Source organism: Melopsittacus undulatus, chromosome 5 (genome assembly GCF_012275295.1).
Source record: "Melopsittacus undulatus isolate bMelUnd1 chromosome 5, bMelUnd1.mat.Z, whole genome shotgun sequence".
Taxonomy (NCBI): domain Eukaryota; kingdom Metazoa; phylum Chordata; class Aves; order Psittaciformes; family Psittaculidae; genus Melopsittacus; species Melopsittacus undulatus.
The window spans coordinates 11,060,461-11,074,193 of NC_047531.1; the positions used below are offsets into that span (position 1 = coordinate 11,060,461).

The 13,733-nt window shown below is 41.4% G+C and overlaps 1 protein-coding gene across 1 annotated transcript in view; it reads right to left on the minus strand.

Annotated features, from left to right (window-relative positions):
• TMEM117 (transmembrane protein 117) overlaps positions 1–13,143 on the minus strand; it is a 224,719-nt gene extending 211,576 nt beyond the window's left edge. Inside the window, exons 1-2 of the mRNA XM_034062987.1 lie at positions 13,050–13,143; positions 10,378–10,682 (exon numbers count right to left, since the gene is read on the minus strand). Coding sequence (XP_033918878.1) covers positions 10,378–10,654 — 277 coding nt within the window. The 5' untranslated portion in view covers positions 10,655–10,682; positions 13,050–13,143. The remainder of the gene's footprint in view (positions 1–10,377; positions 10,683–13,049) is intronic.
• Between the last annotated feature and the right edge of the window lie 590 nt (positions 13,144–13,733).

Here is a 13,733-nt window from a genome sequence, read left to right on the forward strand (position 1 = left end):
GTTCTATTTCAAATAATATGAATTATTCAGGCATAAAATGAATAGTGCCTTTCATAGTGACAAAGACACCTAAGAGAAACTGACATACTTAGGAATACACATGTTCTTCCTGCTCTGAAGAAGCAGTCTTGGAAGGACTTCACCTTTTCTTAATATAACACACAAGGAAACAGTTAGAACAGGCTTAACATCCCTCAATCAGACAAAATAGTGTAAGAAGGCTTTATGTCTTGCGAGGGATAAGGTTTGTAACTAAAAATTAAAACTGGATAGATCCCAATGTAAGTAATGTACAAATTCCTAAGTTTTTCTCTTTACTGTAATTGCATCAGCTGTCAATACGATTTCTAGGGCACTATCCACAGTTAAAGGTGAGTGAATAACTTGTGCTCTGCAGCAAATGGAGTACCTGTTCCAGGTGAAAAGTCCTGTCTGCAGTAGCTGATCTACCTGGAGGAACTTGTACAGTATCAATGGAAACAGAAGAAATACAAATGTATGAATTACTGCCAAGGACACAATACCAAATCACAAATTTGCAGCACATCTATGACAACACCATGACATTTGAGACAAAAAGGATTTTGGCTCTCTAGAGTTCATGGGTGTTGGTAGAGTGCTGAGGGTAAGACTTTTTCAGGTATGTTGTGGGCCAATCCTGTGCAGGCAGCACTCTTAGACCCCTTCAACTCGCAAGAGACCACTGATGCCTGCATTTCTTCTGGTGTGTGTCACTAACATGACAATCAGAAACACAGTCTCGAGAAGTTTGGGGTTTTATCTGCAGCCTCAGAGACGGAAACCTGTAGATATCCCCAAGAGAGTAGCACTCCTTGAAAGTTTTACTCTTTGAATTTAAATAGGTCATACAGAAGTGACCTTTAATTTAGATAAACATTTGATTTAGATAAAAATTTAGATAAACCTCTGGCTGCCACAATGAGGAGGTGCATGGGAAGCAAGCATGGCCCCAAACCGTTACTTCAATGTAATCTAATCTTTATTCATATTGATATTTCATATCAAGAACATCAAACATCAAGCAAAGTGGAAGGCATGGAGAAGACTATGTTCCAAGACCTTACACTTCCACTTTCTATATGGAAATGATACAAAATTGAATGCTGTGTTAAGCCCTGAATTCCCCAGGTCAGGAACTCCACAGAAGCTCCACATAAAAATGCTAATAATGCAAATGGCCAAACCCAACAAATTTAACAACATCAGAAGTAGGAGGATGAAAGAGTTGGTAGATTTGGGGGTTTGTGAGTATATGTGGAAATTGGAGAAGGATTTGCTTCTTAGTAACAGGTAGGCAGGAACAAAGACTACTGCTAACTACAACCTTTATTATTTGTCTTCAAAATGACTGTCAAAGGCATCTAAAAATAGCCTTATTTTTGTCTGAATTCTGAGCAAATTGTTGGGGAACTATTCTGGGAGTTATCAGTACAATCTTTACAATTCCTATACCTTTATCTTGGCATCCACAGTGTGCCACTGTCAGATACTGAGCAAGAAACATCACTGGTTTAACCAATAAAGATTATAATATTTTAACATCAAATAAATCATATTACTAAATAGCTGATAATTGCATCTAAGCCAGGTACTTTGCTATAACTGAGTCAATGGTCAATCTGAATATGCCAAAAATATTAATTTTACATAATTCCAGGTGATTGATATATACATCTATCAATGTGGATAAGGCAATGTGCAAATCATGAAAACATGGTTGTAGCTTGTCACTTTTCACTCCTGCCTTAACAAATGATTTTTCTACCTCTTTATTTGGATATATAATCCAAGAAATCTTAAATTCCTGCTTTGTTGAGCATGAGGGATACTAGTTTAAACATTTTAAATTATTCAGGATATTTATATCAAGTAGGAAAACAGTGTTTTTCTAACTACTATTGTCATCATTAAAATACCATTATAGGCACTGTTAAATTACCATCTGCATTTTTACTTGGAAGTCTTGCTCCCAAACATCTATACAGTGACCTGCTCCTAGTATGTGCTGCAGAGATTCGGCTGCTGCACACACAAAGTGAAAGTCAGTTCTAATGACTGACAGCACCGAGGAACCATGCCAGTGCTTGGGCACTGACAAGTGGGACTATTTGTGGATTACATATTAAAGCATTCCTAAAAGGTAGGTATGTGACGCATGGTGGAATTGCCTCTGCTTCAGACTAAAAGGCAAGTGTCTCTGGAATGAAACATGGTAGGTGGATAAGAACATCTCACTTTACTCTGGATTGGAAAGGACCTTAAAGATCATCTAGTTCCAAACCCCCTACCACAGGCAAGGACATCTTCCACTAGACCAGGTTGCTCACAGCCCCGTCCAACCTGGCCTTGATCACTGCCAGGGATGGGGCTGCCATAGCTTCTCTGGGTAACCTGTTCCAGTGTCTCACCATCCTCATATCAAAGAACTTCTTCCTTATAACTAATCTAAGTCCTGTCACTACTTGTCCTTGTAAAAAGTCCCTCTCCATATTTCTTGTAGATCCCCTTTAGGTACTGGAAGGCTGCTCTAAGGTCATCCCAGAGCCTTCTCCAGGCTGAACAATGCCAGCTCTCTCAGCCTGTCTTCACAGGAGAGGTGCTCCAGCCCTCTGAGCAGCTTCATGTCCCTCCTCTGGACTCATGAACAGTCCCACATTCTTCTTATGTTTGGGGGTCCAGAGCTGGATGCAGTACTGCAGGTGTCAAATGCTATGCACAAACTCAGGTAGATGACAGTAGCTGCTCTTCCCTTACACACCAATGCTGTAACCCCATCATACAAGGCCACCAGATTCATCAAGCATGAGATGGACATCATAATGCTTTATCTGAACCAAGGTCTGAGAAAATTTGGATTAAAAGTCTTTTGTTTGTAAAAGCTTCACATGATCATTGCTTCTCACAAGGAGTTACTCAACACTTACTGTTCATGTCTGACTTCACCTTGCCCTGAGGCTCTGCTGCTAGGTCTACCCAGTCGCCCAGTCTGCCCTGGAAGACTCCTTCCCCAGCAGGAGGCACCATGGAGAGTCTGAAAAAGCAAGAAAGTCTCTGCTGTTCCTGCCATCCCCTGGAAGAAGCTACTTAGTGGGGAAAAGCGTATGGCCCCTTCTCATAGAAATAAATAGCAAAGCAGAAAGTGTTTTCCAGCATCTGAAATGAAGTTATGCGCTTTGCCTGTCTCAGGAATCACATTTAGTAATACCGTGGTTACTGCCCCACCTACCTTCTAGGGAACAATTACTGATCCCTCCTCCTCAAAAGTCACTCTGGTTAGTGAGTACATTTACAGTTTTTTATTACTCTTCCCATGTGTAAAATACCTGTAAGAAATGTATAAACCACACTTGCTATTCACTGAATAGTTCATAAATCCTGGGAATGCATTTGGATTTTTTTTAAGCACAGATTATTGGTTTGGTTTGCTGGTTTTTGGGGTTTTTTCATTTGAATTTTTTTATTAAAAAAAAAAATTACCTAACTTTCTCAGACAGACTCACAGGCTGACTTGGACTCCAAGCAGAATCACACAAAAAGAAATGTTGTCTGCTATGTCAAGGACCTTCATATCACTCTGACAGCATAACGAGACCTTGGAAAGGACACAGCATGACCAAGGGGATCACATTGTCCTTGGACTCTCAATGGGGCACACTGTGAGGTCTTGCTCCACACTAACATCCTCTCTATCTCCTTGCTGCATGGAATAAGGATAGAAGAAACTTGTCCCTGTACTAACTTGCACCTGCACTGTGCCCATCAGGCTGCTTCTGCTAGGAATAAGCTCACTTCTATTTCTGGAAATTGGGGAATGGAGACATATTATTCCTGTTAAGTGGCAGGCATCATTCCAAACCCACTTCCAGTCTCAAATGGAAAGAAAAATCTGAAAATCACGTCAAAAAGATCAAAACACAGAGTTGACACATCAATATGAAGTAGCAATGAACTTATTTTTAGTTTTCAGTCACTGGATGCTAAATATTCCCCAGAGTCTTCCCATTATGGATAATCTGACACATGTAGCAATTCTCAGTCTCATGCTGCTGGTTGGGGAATGGGATATGCATTTCCAGTACAGTCAAAGCTTTCACTGAAGAGAGAATGATTTTTTTTGTAGCTACTGCCTGTACCTCTTCAATTAAACTCTATAATTCACTACCCAGAGGTAATATGGTACAAGACTGATTCTACAGCTAACACTAAGAGCAGAGAACAGCAGTATTCCCATTGAGCCTGAAGAGAAGAAGCAGTAAGATGCTACAGCTCTTCTACAAAACCAGGAGTAAAAGAAGAAATTAGGAGGACACTTGCATGCATTTCATTTATATTTGAAAGGTCATTTGTGGTCTCCCTCATGAATGATGTAAAGTTTATTTTAAACTGACATCTTAATTACTGGCAATGAGCCAGAGCTGGAATCTGATGAGCCTGCACTCATTCAGTAGCTGGCTGCAAGCTTCTCCCTTTTTATGTTTTTTGTTGATGATTCTGGCTCTCAGAAATGCTTGCTCACAGTCATCTGTGCATTATTATTAGCAAACTGGTAGCTTGGCCCCTTGGCACACATCTTGTAGGACCAAAATAATCTTATTGTATTGCTTCAACATTTTACTGGAAACAAAAGAGGTGAATTGACTGTGAAGCTATCACAGTAGACCTTGAAAGCCTTCAACAGCATTAACTTGATCATTGTTACTGAAATTCATGCTGAACAGGCTCTTGAAGAAAGTAATTTTTTTTGCCAGCCATTACGTTAGTTTCTTTTTATTAGACTGAAGTCATCAACAGAAAAGAAATAGCAGGAACAAAGTTGCTGGGTATTAAGTGACAAATCCTATTGTAATGTAAGATTCAGAGCTGGCAACAGAAAAGAATATTCTCTATCAATCAGGTTAGAATTTTATGCAAGTATTACCATACATCCATCACTTGTTCCTACAGATGGTAGCACAACTGTTCACATAACTACTATCAAACAAGAATGGGAAACAATCTGGCTCAAAAACAACCATACAGAAATCTTATCACATCTCTTGGGGTTTTGTTTTATTCTGCAGGTTTGGGTTGGGTTTTTTTTTCCAAAACAGAGCACATTTGGTTCATCAGCTCTTGCTACTGAAGCACTGCTATGAAAGTGATATGCCACAGCAATGCTAGCAGCAATATCACAGTCCAGATTCTATACTAATGTGGCCCCTACTATATCAGGATACTAATTGATCATATCTGTACTACTGCACGGATTTATCCTATGCCTGTTACTCACCTGACAGATACACTTTTCTTTATGTAGTGCACAATCATCTTGACTAAATCCCATTCTGGCCAATTTCCTCATGCAATTTGCATACATTGATTGCTTCAGTTGGTACACACTTTAACTTTCAGCATAAAATCAGACACTGAGAAGTCTGTTTATAATAGGTTTTCGATATCTTTTAAAGCCTTCCAGATAAAGATGTTTGACAAAAAGATAACAGATCCTCAGTGGGTGTTTTGTTTCAAACCGTCTATCATGAAATTGCTCCCAGCATGGCACTACTGTCCATTAAAAAATTCACAACATTAGTGTGTACCCACATCTCAGGGCAATTTTTACAATGACTGCTTTATTTATTCACTCCAGTGTCTGTGAAGCTCAGATTACCATTTAATTCTAAGCAAACTGCTAAATGTGGACATTTGTAAAAGAGCAGCCCATTAAATTCAACATTTATTCAACATCTCTAATTTGCTTGCAGTATTGTGATGATTCCCCTGTTTTACGAAATATGGCTTCAGTTCTATATATCTTGTTTTCCATAACTTGTTATAACACAGTAAGCATTTAGTTTCCTTCCCCGTCACTTAAAAGGAACCTAAAAATATAAATCTAGGCACACTCACTGGCAATTGAATAAAATCCAGGCTCTGTAATAACAGGCTTTTAATCAGATTTTAATAGGTCTTTATAATCACTGGAGAAATTGGGAGGTAGACACATGCATGTTTTGTAGTAAGCATGTTTTAAAAAACTGGTGCATTTAATATGCAGCATAAGAGAAGGATTATTACACATGGAAAGCAGTCAAAGCCAAGATGCTGGACTGAAAAAAAAATAAGTTTTTTCCAAGTATACTGCCCAGTTATACATAGTGCTAAAAGTCTGTTCAAATGAAAGACTATTTAAAATGTATATGATTGATCATATTCATATGCATTAATGCAAAAGGCACAGCCTGAACTTTGGGCCAAAAAACCTCCCACTGAACTCAGAATTTGGGCCTGAGGCTGGAGTACAGAAATGCAACTGTACATACGTTGAGAAGGTGTCGATTAAAACATACAATTTCTTCACACTAAATACTGTTATTTTCCAGACAGTGACCCAGAGCAATATGAAAAATGTGCAAGAACTTATTCAAGAATTTCTTTTAAGTCGGGATTTAAGATTTGAATGCATTTTCTGAGTGCATAATGTCATCAGATGGGGTCAGTTTGTAAGCTCTTTTACTTTTCATAAAGCATAAAATAAAACCCAATAAATCTCTAAGTAAACACAAAGAAATTACCACTTTTCCTGCCTCAAGTAACTCCCTCATGCAGAACAAAAAATAACAGGGATATATATATCTTTACTTTTTATTTCCCCAAACTTCCGATATTCATCTATGACCTTTCAGTTTCCATTGCAAAAGGAAAAGCATGGCAAACACAATACTTAACAAAATAGAGGATATGCTTAGTAATGAGTCAAAAAATATAGTGGATAACAGCCAAAAGACAATTTTAAAATACCATTTGTTCTGACCATATGCCATAAAGACATAAGGAATGCACTAGATAAAGGCTGTTTTCCTTGGAATTATTTATCATGGGAGATGTTTATCAAATGAAGTAAGTTATTTCTTGACTGAAGAGCAAGAAATGGAATTGTTTTCTAATCTTGCTTTAAGTCACGAGCAGTGCCTTGAAGGAGTCCCTGAAGAGGTTACTGTTCAAGGGTTGCACTGAACCTTATCAACAGAAAACATCCCACCATGTCCTCTAGTTGAGATCATTACTTCTCAGCAATATAGTTTACCTGCTCCGTTATCTTTCCATGAACTCAGAGAGATGAAGCCTAAATAGTGTTTCCAGCAGTCTTCTCTTTCCACTTTTAGAAACACAACACACTTGAACTTGTTTCTATTATTTTTATAGTTCATTATGGTCATGGCTATCAGACAGTGGCTGTCACAGATGGTAAACTGCATTACAACATAGTCCTAGCTACACTGTTTTTCTAGTTCATAGGCAAACTCAGCAGCAACAAATACAGGACAAAAGAACAGGAAGGGCATGGAGAAAGAAAATCCTTTCCACTCCTCTTCATCTAAAGTGAGATGTGCAGGCTAATCCTTTTCAATTTCAATTTGCAGCCTTCGCTGTGAGCCAAAATCTGACAGGGGAAGATTGACTGGTGCTATTTGGTTACCTGACTGCAGGAAGTTATATACGGGACACAAAAAACAACCAGTCACAATTTCATCTCCTAATACAATTTAGCAGAGAAAGAAATAAAAAGGGAACAAAGATTAAAAATAGAATGGTTCCAAGCAATTATACATGAAAATAAAGGATTAACCAGAAAAAAAGGAAACAAAAATACAGAAGCAGCAGCTACTTAAAAAGATAGACTACGGAAATCAGAAACAATAAGGAGGCGAATTCCCAAAGTGCTTGATGACAGAAGATCCAGAGGGTATATTCAATGAGGATCTCAATAAAATGGGGTATTTCTAGGCAGTGAAGGCATTAAAATAGTCACAGATAACTTGCAGAAAAGATTTTACCATGGGCTGTATAAATCTTCTTGAGATCCAGAAAGACACTCAAGTTGTAAACCCACATCATCATCTCATCAATGCGATCGCTATCCACACTAACTAGTTTACAGCTAGTATGGCCACATCAATCAGCAATACAGTCAGCTCTTCAGTCACACAGACTGCCATCTGCTCGCAGTGTATCACAAGCAACAGCATATTTCCACTGACATACTGTGTGGGTGCAGTCCCACAGCACTCGAGCCAACACAAGGTAGGGCTGCCATGGCCCTCAGCTATCTTGGCGGCACAGTCCTTGGCTGTTGCATCAGCATTGGCACTCAAGCGATCACATCAGTTCAAGGAGCTGGTGTAGATGACAGAAGAAGCAATTGGTTTTCCATGGGATCAGCTGCCTGAGCTGGCTCACTGCTCTGTCACATTAACAGCAGTGCTGTCTTGAGGGAGGCACTAAAACAATGTGGCTGAGTTTAGGATGGGAAGACTGTGGCAGATTGGCTCAAACTGCCATGTAACTCAATATGCAGCAACTAGCCTCCAATCAGTTTGTACCAACACCCATACTGGTCATCCAGACCACAACCATAAATATCCATAAGCCAGCACTGCCATCAGAAGTAGGAATCTCTTGCCTGTAAGTTTCCTCCCAATTCTGATCCCATCTGTGTGCTGCCACAAATATCAGTATGATCAGAGATATGATCCTCACTGAAATAAAAGATGGGTACTGCTAATGTGGGTGAGTTCACTATCCTGTTTCACCGACCAACTGCATAAAAGTATGAAGCAGCAGTCACTGAAGGCTGGGCAGACCTTCTCCTTTTGGCAGTAATGCTGATTCAAGCTGCTTTAAAATTTATGTTAAGCTACATCCTCTCTATGATATACACTTACAATCCAGAAGGAGTTATCATACTAACCTACCTAGACAAAAGACAGAGAAGTACTCTGTAATCAGACTAGGACATATCCCCAAACAAGAAAAATTTACATGTCTCGAGGAAGCCACATCCTATAACATCTTGTTCCACTGATTTTCCAGCCTTTCGTTAAAAAAAATTAAAGCGCTGGCTATTTGCCACTTCCAAGCACTGGACATTGCAATGCATTTGCTGGACTGAAGGTACTGTCCTTCCAGTCAAATCTGAGCAAACCACCCTCTAATCTTCCCTTTATCTTCTCAATCTCTCACTATAGGGCTTATTTTTCAATTTTATAATCAGTTTCCTTACTTCTCCCTGATCTTTTCCAATCTAGCAAAATAATTCCTCAGTTGTGGAAGCCAGAACTGAAAACATTATTGCAACACTGCTGGTTCCAGAGCCGAGGAAGTAAGGCAAGATGTCCTCTTTATGGGGACATTCTACATTCACCATTACATTATGCTAAAATGTCCACCACATAGCCTTCAAGATGCTCCACTATTTTTCTGAATAAGTTCTTCAAGAGAGGTTCGTATGATGACAAGTCTCTTAATGTGGCTTTGGTTGTTCATTCCTTGACATAACAGCTTTACATCTGATTTATTGAAACAATAGTGGCTCTATCTTAACAAAACAAGACAGATCAAGGAAGTGCCCTATTGCTCATGTGCTTTGAGGTGTTCCAGTAACCATCCATCCTGCAGTCTCACCACTATAAGAACATAGGACTAGTCTATTTAGACCAGCAATGACACGCCTAGTATCAGATGTTTCAAAGAACAATAAAGCTGGTGGGAGTGAAGTAATCATTTCCATGATTTCTACTTCTCTCTAAAACTTGGACACAGCCTTAAGCCCTCAGATGCAACATTTTCTACATTCACTACATGATTCAGTTAAGACAATGGCTGATTATTTTGTATCTCTATATGCGCACATCTAAGTTCCCAGTCTCAGAATCTAATTCAGGGTCATTCCATTCCTTTCAGTCAGTCCATGTGCTGTAAGTTCCCCCATTTAGTCACATGTTGTACGCAAAAGTATTTACTGACATGTTTTTTTCCATTTCCTACCTTTCCATTTCACTGAGTCACTCCTGTACTACAAGACAGACAGGTTCTGCTTCTCTAGAATTCCTGTTTTGACATGGGAAGCTCTACAGCCCAACTCTGTCAATACTAACAACAAGCTCTGCTTTCACTTAATGTGCCTTTTGACAATACAGTGTCACTGCCCCAAGGAAAAATGTCTTTTCTGCACATTGCTGAGAAAATTTAGTTGTGATATTTAAAAATCTGTCTGAAGATGCAAAGAAGTATTTTTATAATACTGAAAACCACTGACCTCTCAAGTATTTAAAACATGCCAGCTTTCACTATTTTTAGTCTTTTTGAATGAAATCATTGTGAATTACTCTCATGAAATCATTGCGAATTACTCTCATAAGTAGACATGGCATTAACTTCCACAATGACATAAGCTTTGATGTACTGAGTTCTATACAGCTCTAAACAGTTGGAGTGATTAATAGCAAAGCTTACAAAATTGCAATGAGTAGAAAGCTAAAGGGAGAAGTCGGAAAGCCATTACTGAGAAGTCAGTAGGAGCATCGTGTAACTTACCAAACAGGCGCTGATGGAAGAGAAATTTCCCAGCTATCAGTCCTGTGAGAATAGCAAGCAGCCACAGAAACACCTTCAAAAATCTCCAGCCTCCTCCTTCAGGGTATTTATTTGTTACAAAGGAGAAACAATTACCAACAACAATAACATTGGCTTCTGTCTGACTGTGAGATACGGGGTCCTCGGCAAATATTAAGAAGTTAAAGAAGATCACTAAGTAAGCCACAACTAAGCGAGACCACGGGTGCTGGAAGTAGTAGCGGAAGTCTTTATCCATCCTCAGACACTGCAGGACTGTTCTTTGCCTGTATGTAAAGACACAAATGCACAATGTTATACGGACCCAGAATTCCTAGAGCTTAGCAGATACCTGCACATAACAAAAAACACATCACTGTGACCTTGTCATCATTTATTTTTAACACTTCAGGCTTGACTAGCAATGAAGGTTTCAGTTAAAAATAGTTAGAGCCAGGTACAGAAAAACTGAAATTCCTGACCATTCCAATGTAAAAACAACAAACAAACGTATATACCTCACAGCACAGGATTTTTAGTCTCAAACATTACTATACTACCTCTCTGACATTACAGCTCTATAATGGGGCATGAAAATACAGCTTGTAAGAACATGACAGGGCACATGAAACCCAGAGTGCCTTTCCGGACACATTCCCAAAAATGCAACACAGATTTCACAAATCACAGAAGCACAGAATGGTTTGTGTTGGAGAGGATCTTAAAGATCATCTATTTCCAGCCCCCCTGCTATGGGCAGGGACACCTTCCACTAGACCCAGCTGCTCAAAGCCCTGTCCAGCCTGGCCTTGAACACTTCCAGGGATGGGGCAGCCACAGCTTCTCTGGGCAACCTGTGCCAGGGCTTCACCATCCTCACAGTGAAAGATTTCTTCCTAACACCTCATCTAAATCGACCCTCCTCCATTTAAAGGCATTCCCCCCTGTTGTATCACTACTTGTCTTCATAAATCAAGTCCCTCTCCAGCTTTCTTGTAGGCCCCCTTTAAGTATTGTAAGACATAAGGCTCAAAGGTCTCCCCAGAGAGTGAATCTTTCTCCTAATAGAAGAAGGGTGGAACAAGCCCCCAAGTCCAGTAAGGTTTTCTACTGCCTCATTTCCTGGAAGGTTACAAGCATATATCCCAGGAACATAGGAAACTTGTGGTTATACGAAGGAGTAACATGATGGAAAAGTTGCTAGAATTAATCCTTGAGGGTCAGGCAGGTCTGCAGAAATTTTCCATTGGCTTCAGGGCGTACACCTATAATTAAGCATGTTTTCAAACCCAGAAAGTAAGAGTGCCCTGAGCACAGGCTGCTTTGTATGGATACAAAAATGTATTTTGGAACTTGCCTGCTTATGAAGTACAGCTATGGAAAAATGCAGCTGAGCATGGCAAAAGTTTCAGTTCTTGGCCATTTGATTGCTTTTACTTTTATTCACAATCAATTAGTTGTTTCACCCTGTTGAACCACTTTATATGCACAAACATACAAGGCCTTTGTGTTGCAGAACACCACAGCTATTCAAGCGACACAGAGTGTAGGAAGAAATAAGACAAAAATGAGTATCTAATAACATTGCTTGTTTATTACTGCATGATCCTCAGAGGATACAGTATACTTAACTGAATGCTACAGATTTTTGCAAATGTTATATGCCCTGCAGGAAAAGAAAACCCAAACCCCAATAGCAGCAAGACCAGAAAAGCCCAATCAATTACTCATCCCTTCTGGGACTTCTGACTAAATATCACTTTGCACACTTACAAACAGCTTGAATTACAACGTTTCCCTTTAGGTAGTCCCTTTCAAAATGATTCAACTCTATAATCTGATTTAGATTTCTAAAATTACAAGGAATCCTGTACCCATTAAATCAAAAAGATAAAACAACCTCCCAGCAGACTCAGAAAACTCGTTCCGCAAATAATAAAAATTAATCATGTCCCATTATGTATAAATTACACATGATAAAAAAAGGGAGTTAAAAAGTTGGCACAAGGAACTGTCAGCCCTTTGAAAACTTCATGAATAAAATGTTTTAAAGCAAAGGTCATTGGTCCAGCAGTCTAAGAAAATACCACTTTGAGGAGAGTATATTGTCTTTAGAGCCATAAGGATGCCCCAAACTGTTCAATGTTATCCCTTATTCTTGCTTATGGGGAAAAAAAAAAAAAAAAAGAAAAACCCAAACCAGTTAAGGTGTTTCCTTTTGTGTATGAACTATCTTAAAGCCAGAATGGAGATAAACTGTATGTCCTGACGGGTTTGGCAGCTGCCGGATACCCCAGAGTTATTAGACACCCAACTGAAGACGCCAGCTTCCTAGGAAGCGTTTTATAGCACAAGCTGCCAATATCAGCAATAGCAGCAGTACCAAATCGCTAATAAAAAGCCAGCTCTTGACTACCTCCACGCCAAAAATGTGGGTACCAAGCAAGCCGCGCGCCACATGCCCATCTCAACCTGTTAAATCAACCCAGTTCCCCCTGCCCCCGGCGCAGACCCGGGGACCTGAGGCCGCGTTACCCCTCGCCGCTGCCGCCTGAGCCCCGCCGGGGCACAGGGCCACGGGCCCCGCAGCGCCGCCGGGCCGGTGCTGCCCGCCCGCTGCCCGCTGCTCGGTGCCCGCCGCCCGCCTCACTCACCGCGACGGGGGATCGGGCTCCGCGGGCGCGGTGCTGCTGCGGCGCGGCTCCGTGCCTGCCGTGCTGCGGCTCCCACCAGCGGCCGGCCCCGCTCCGCTCCGCTGCTCGCCGGCGGCCGCCCGAGGCCGGCACGGCCCCCACAGCCCCTCGGGCGCTGACAGCGGCGCTGGTGCTGCCGCGGTGTCCCGCCCCCCGGCCGCCGAGGGAGGGAGCGGCTGCGGCGGCGGCGGCCGTGCCCTGCCCCTCCCCTCCGCGCCGCTCCGCTCCCGGGCGCGGGGGAGCGCCGGCAGCCCCACCGGCCCCGGCAGTGCCGCAGCCGTCCCGGAGCCCCTGCTCGTCCCTCCCCTGGACCTGCCAGCGAGGACCCGAAACGGGCGGGTGTTCCCAAGGTGGCTTTACTCACCCTGAGAAATGGTGGCCTGGGAGCCACGGGGGCTTATCCAGCCAGGGGAGGTGAGCGAAACTGGAGCGACGCTCAGCTCCCGTCTGTCGGACTTGGGTGAATTAGCTGCAGATTACAAACACGGTAAATACAGGGTCAGATCTGGAGGTGTATTACCCCAAAGCAAAACCACAGGGTTGGCAATAAGAGATCACTCAGGCAGATTTCCGAAAACTCTCTGGTTTGGGAGGTCTATATCCCTTCTGCTTACATAGAAGGGGAGTATCACAAGGCCATGGCCA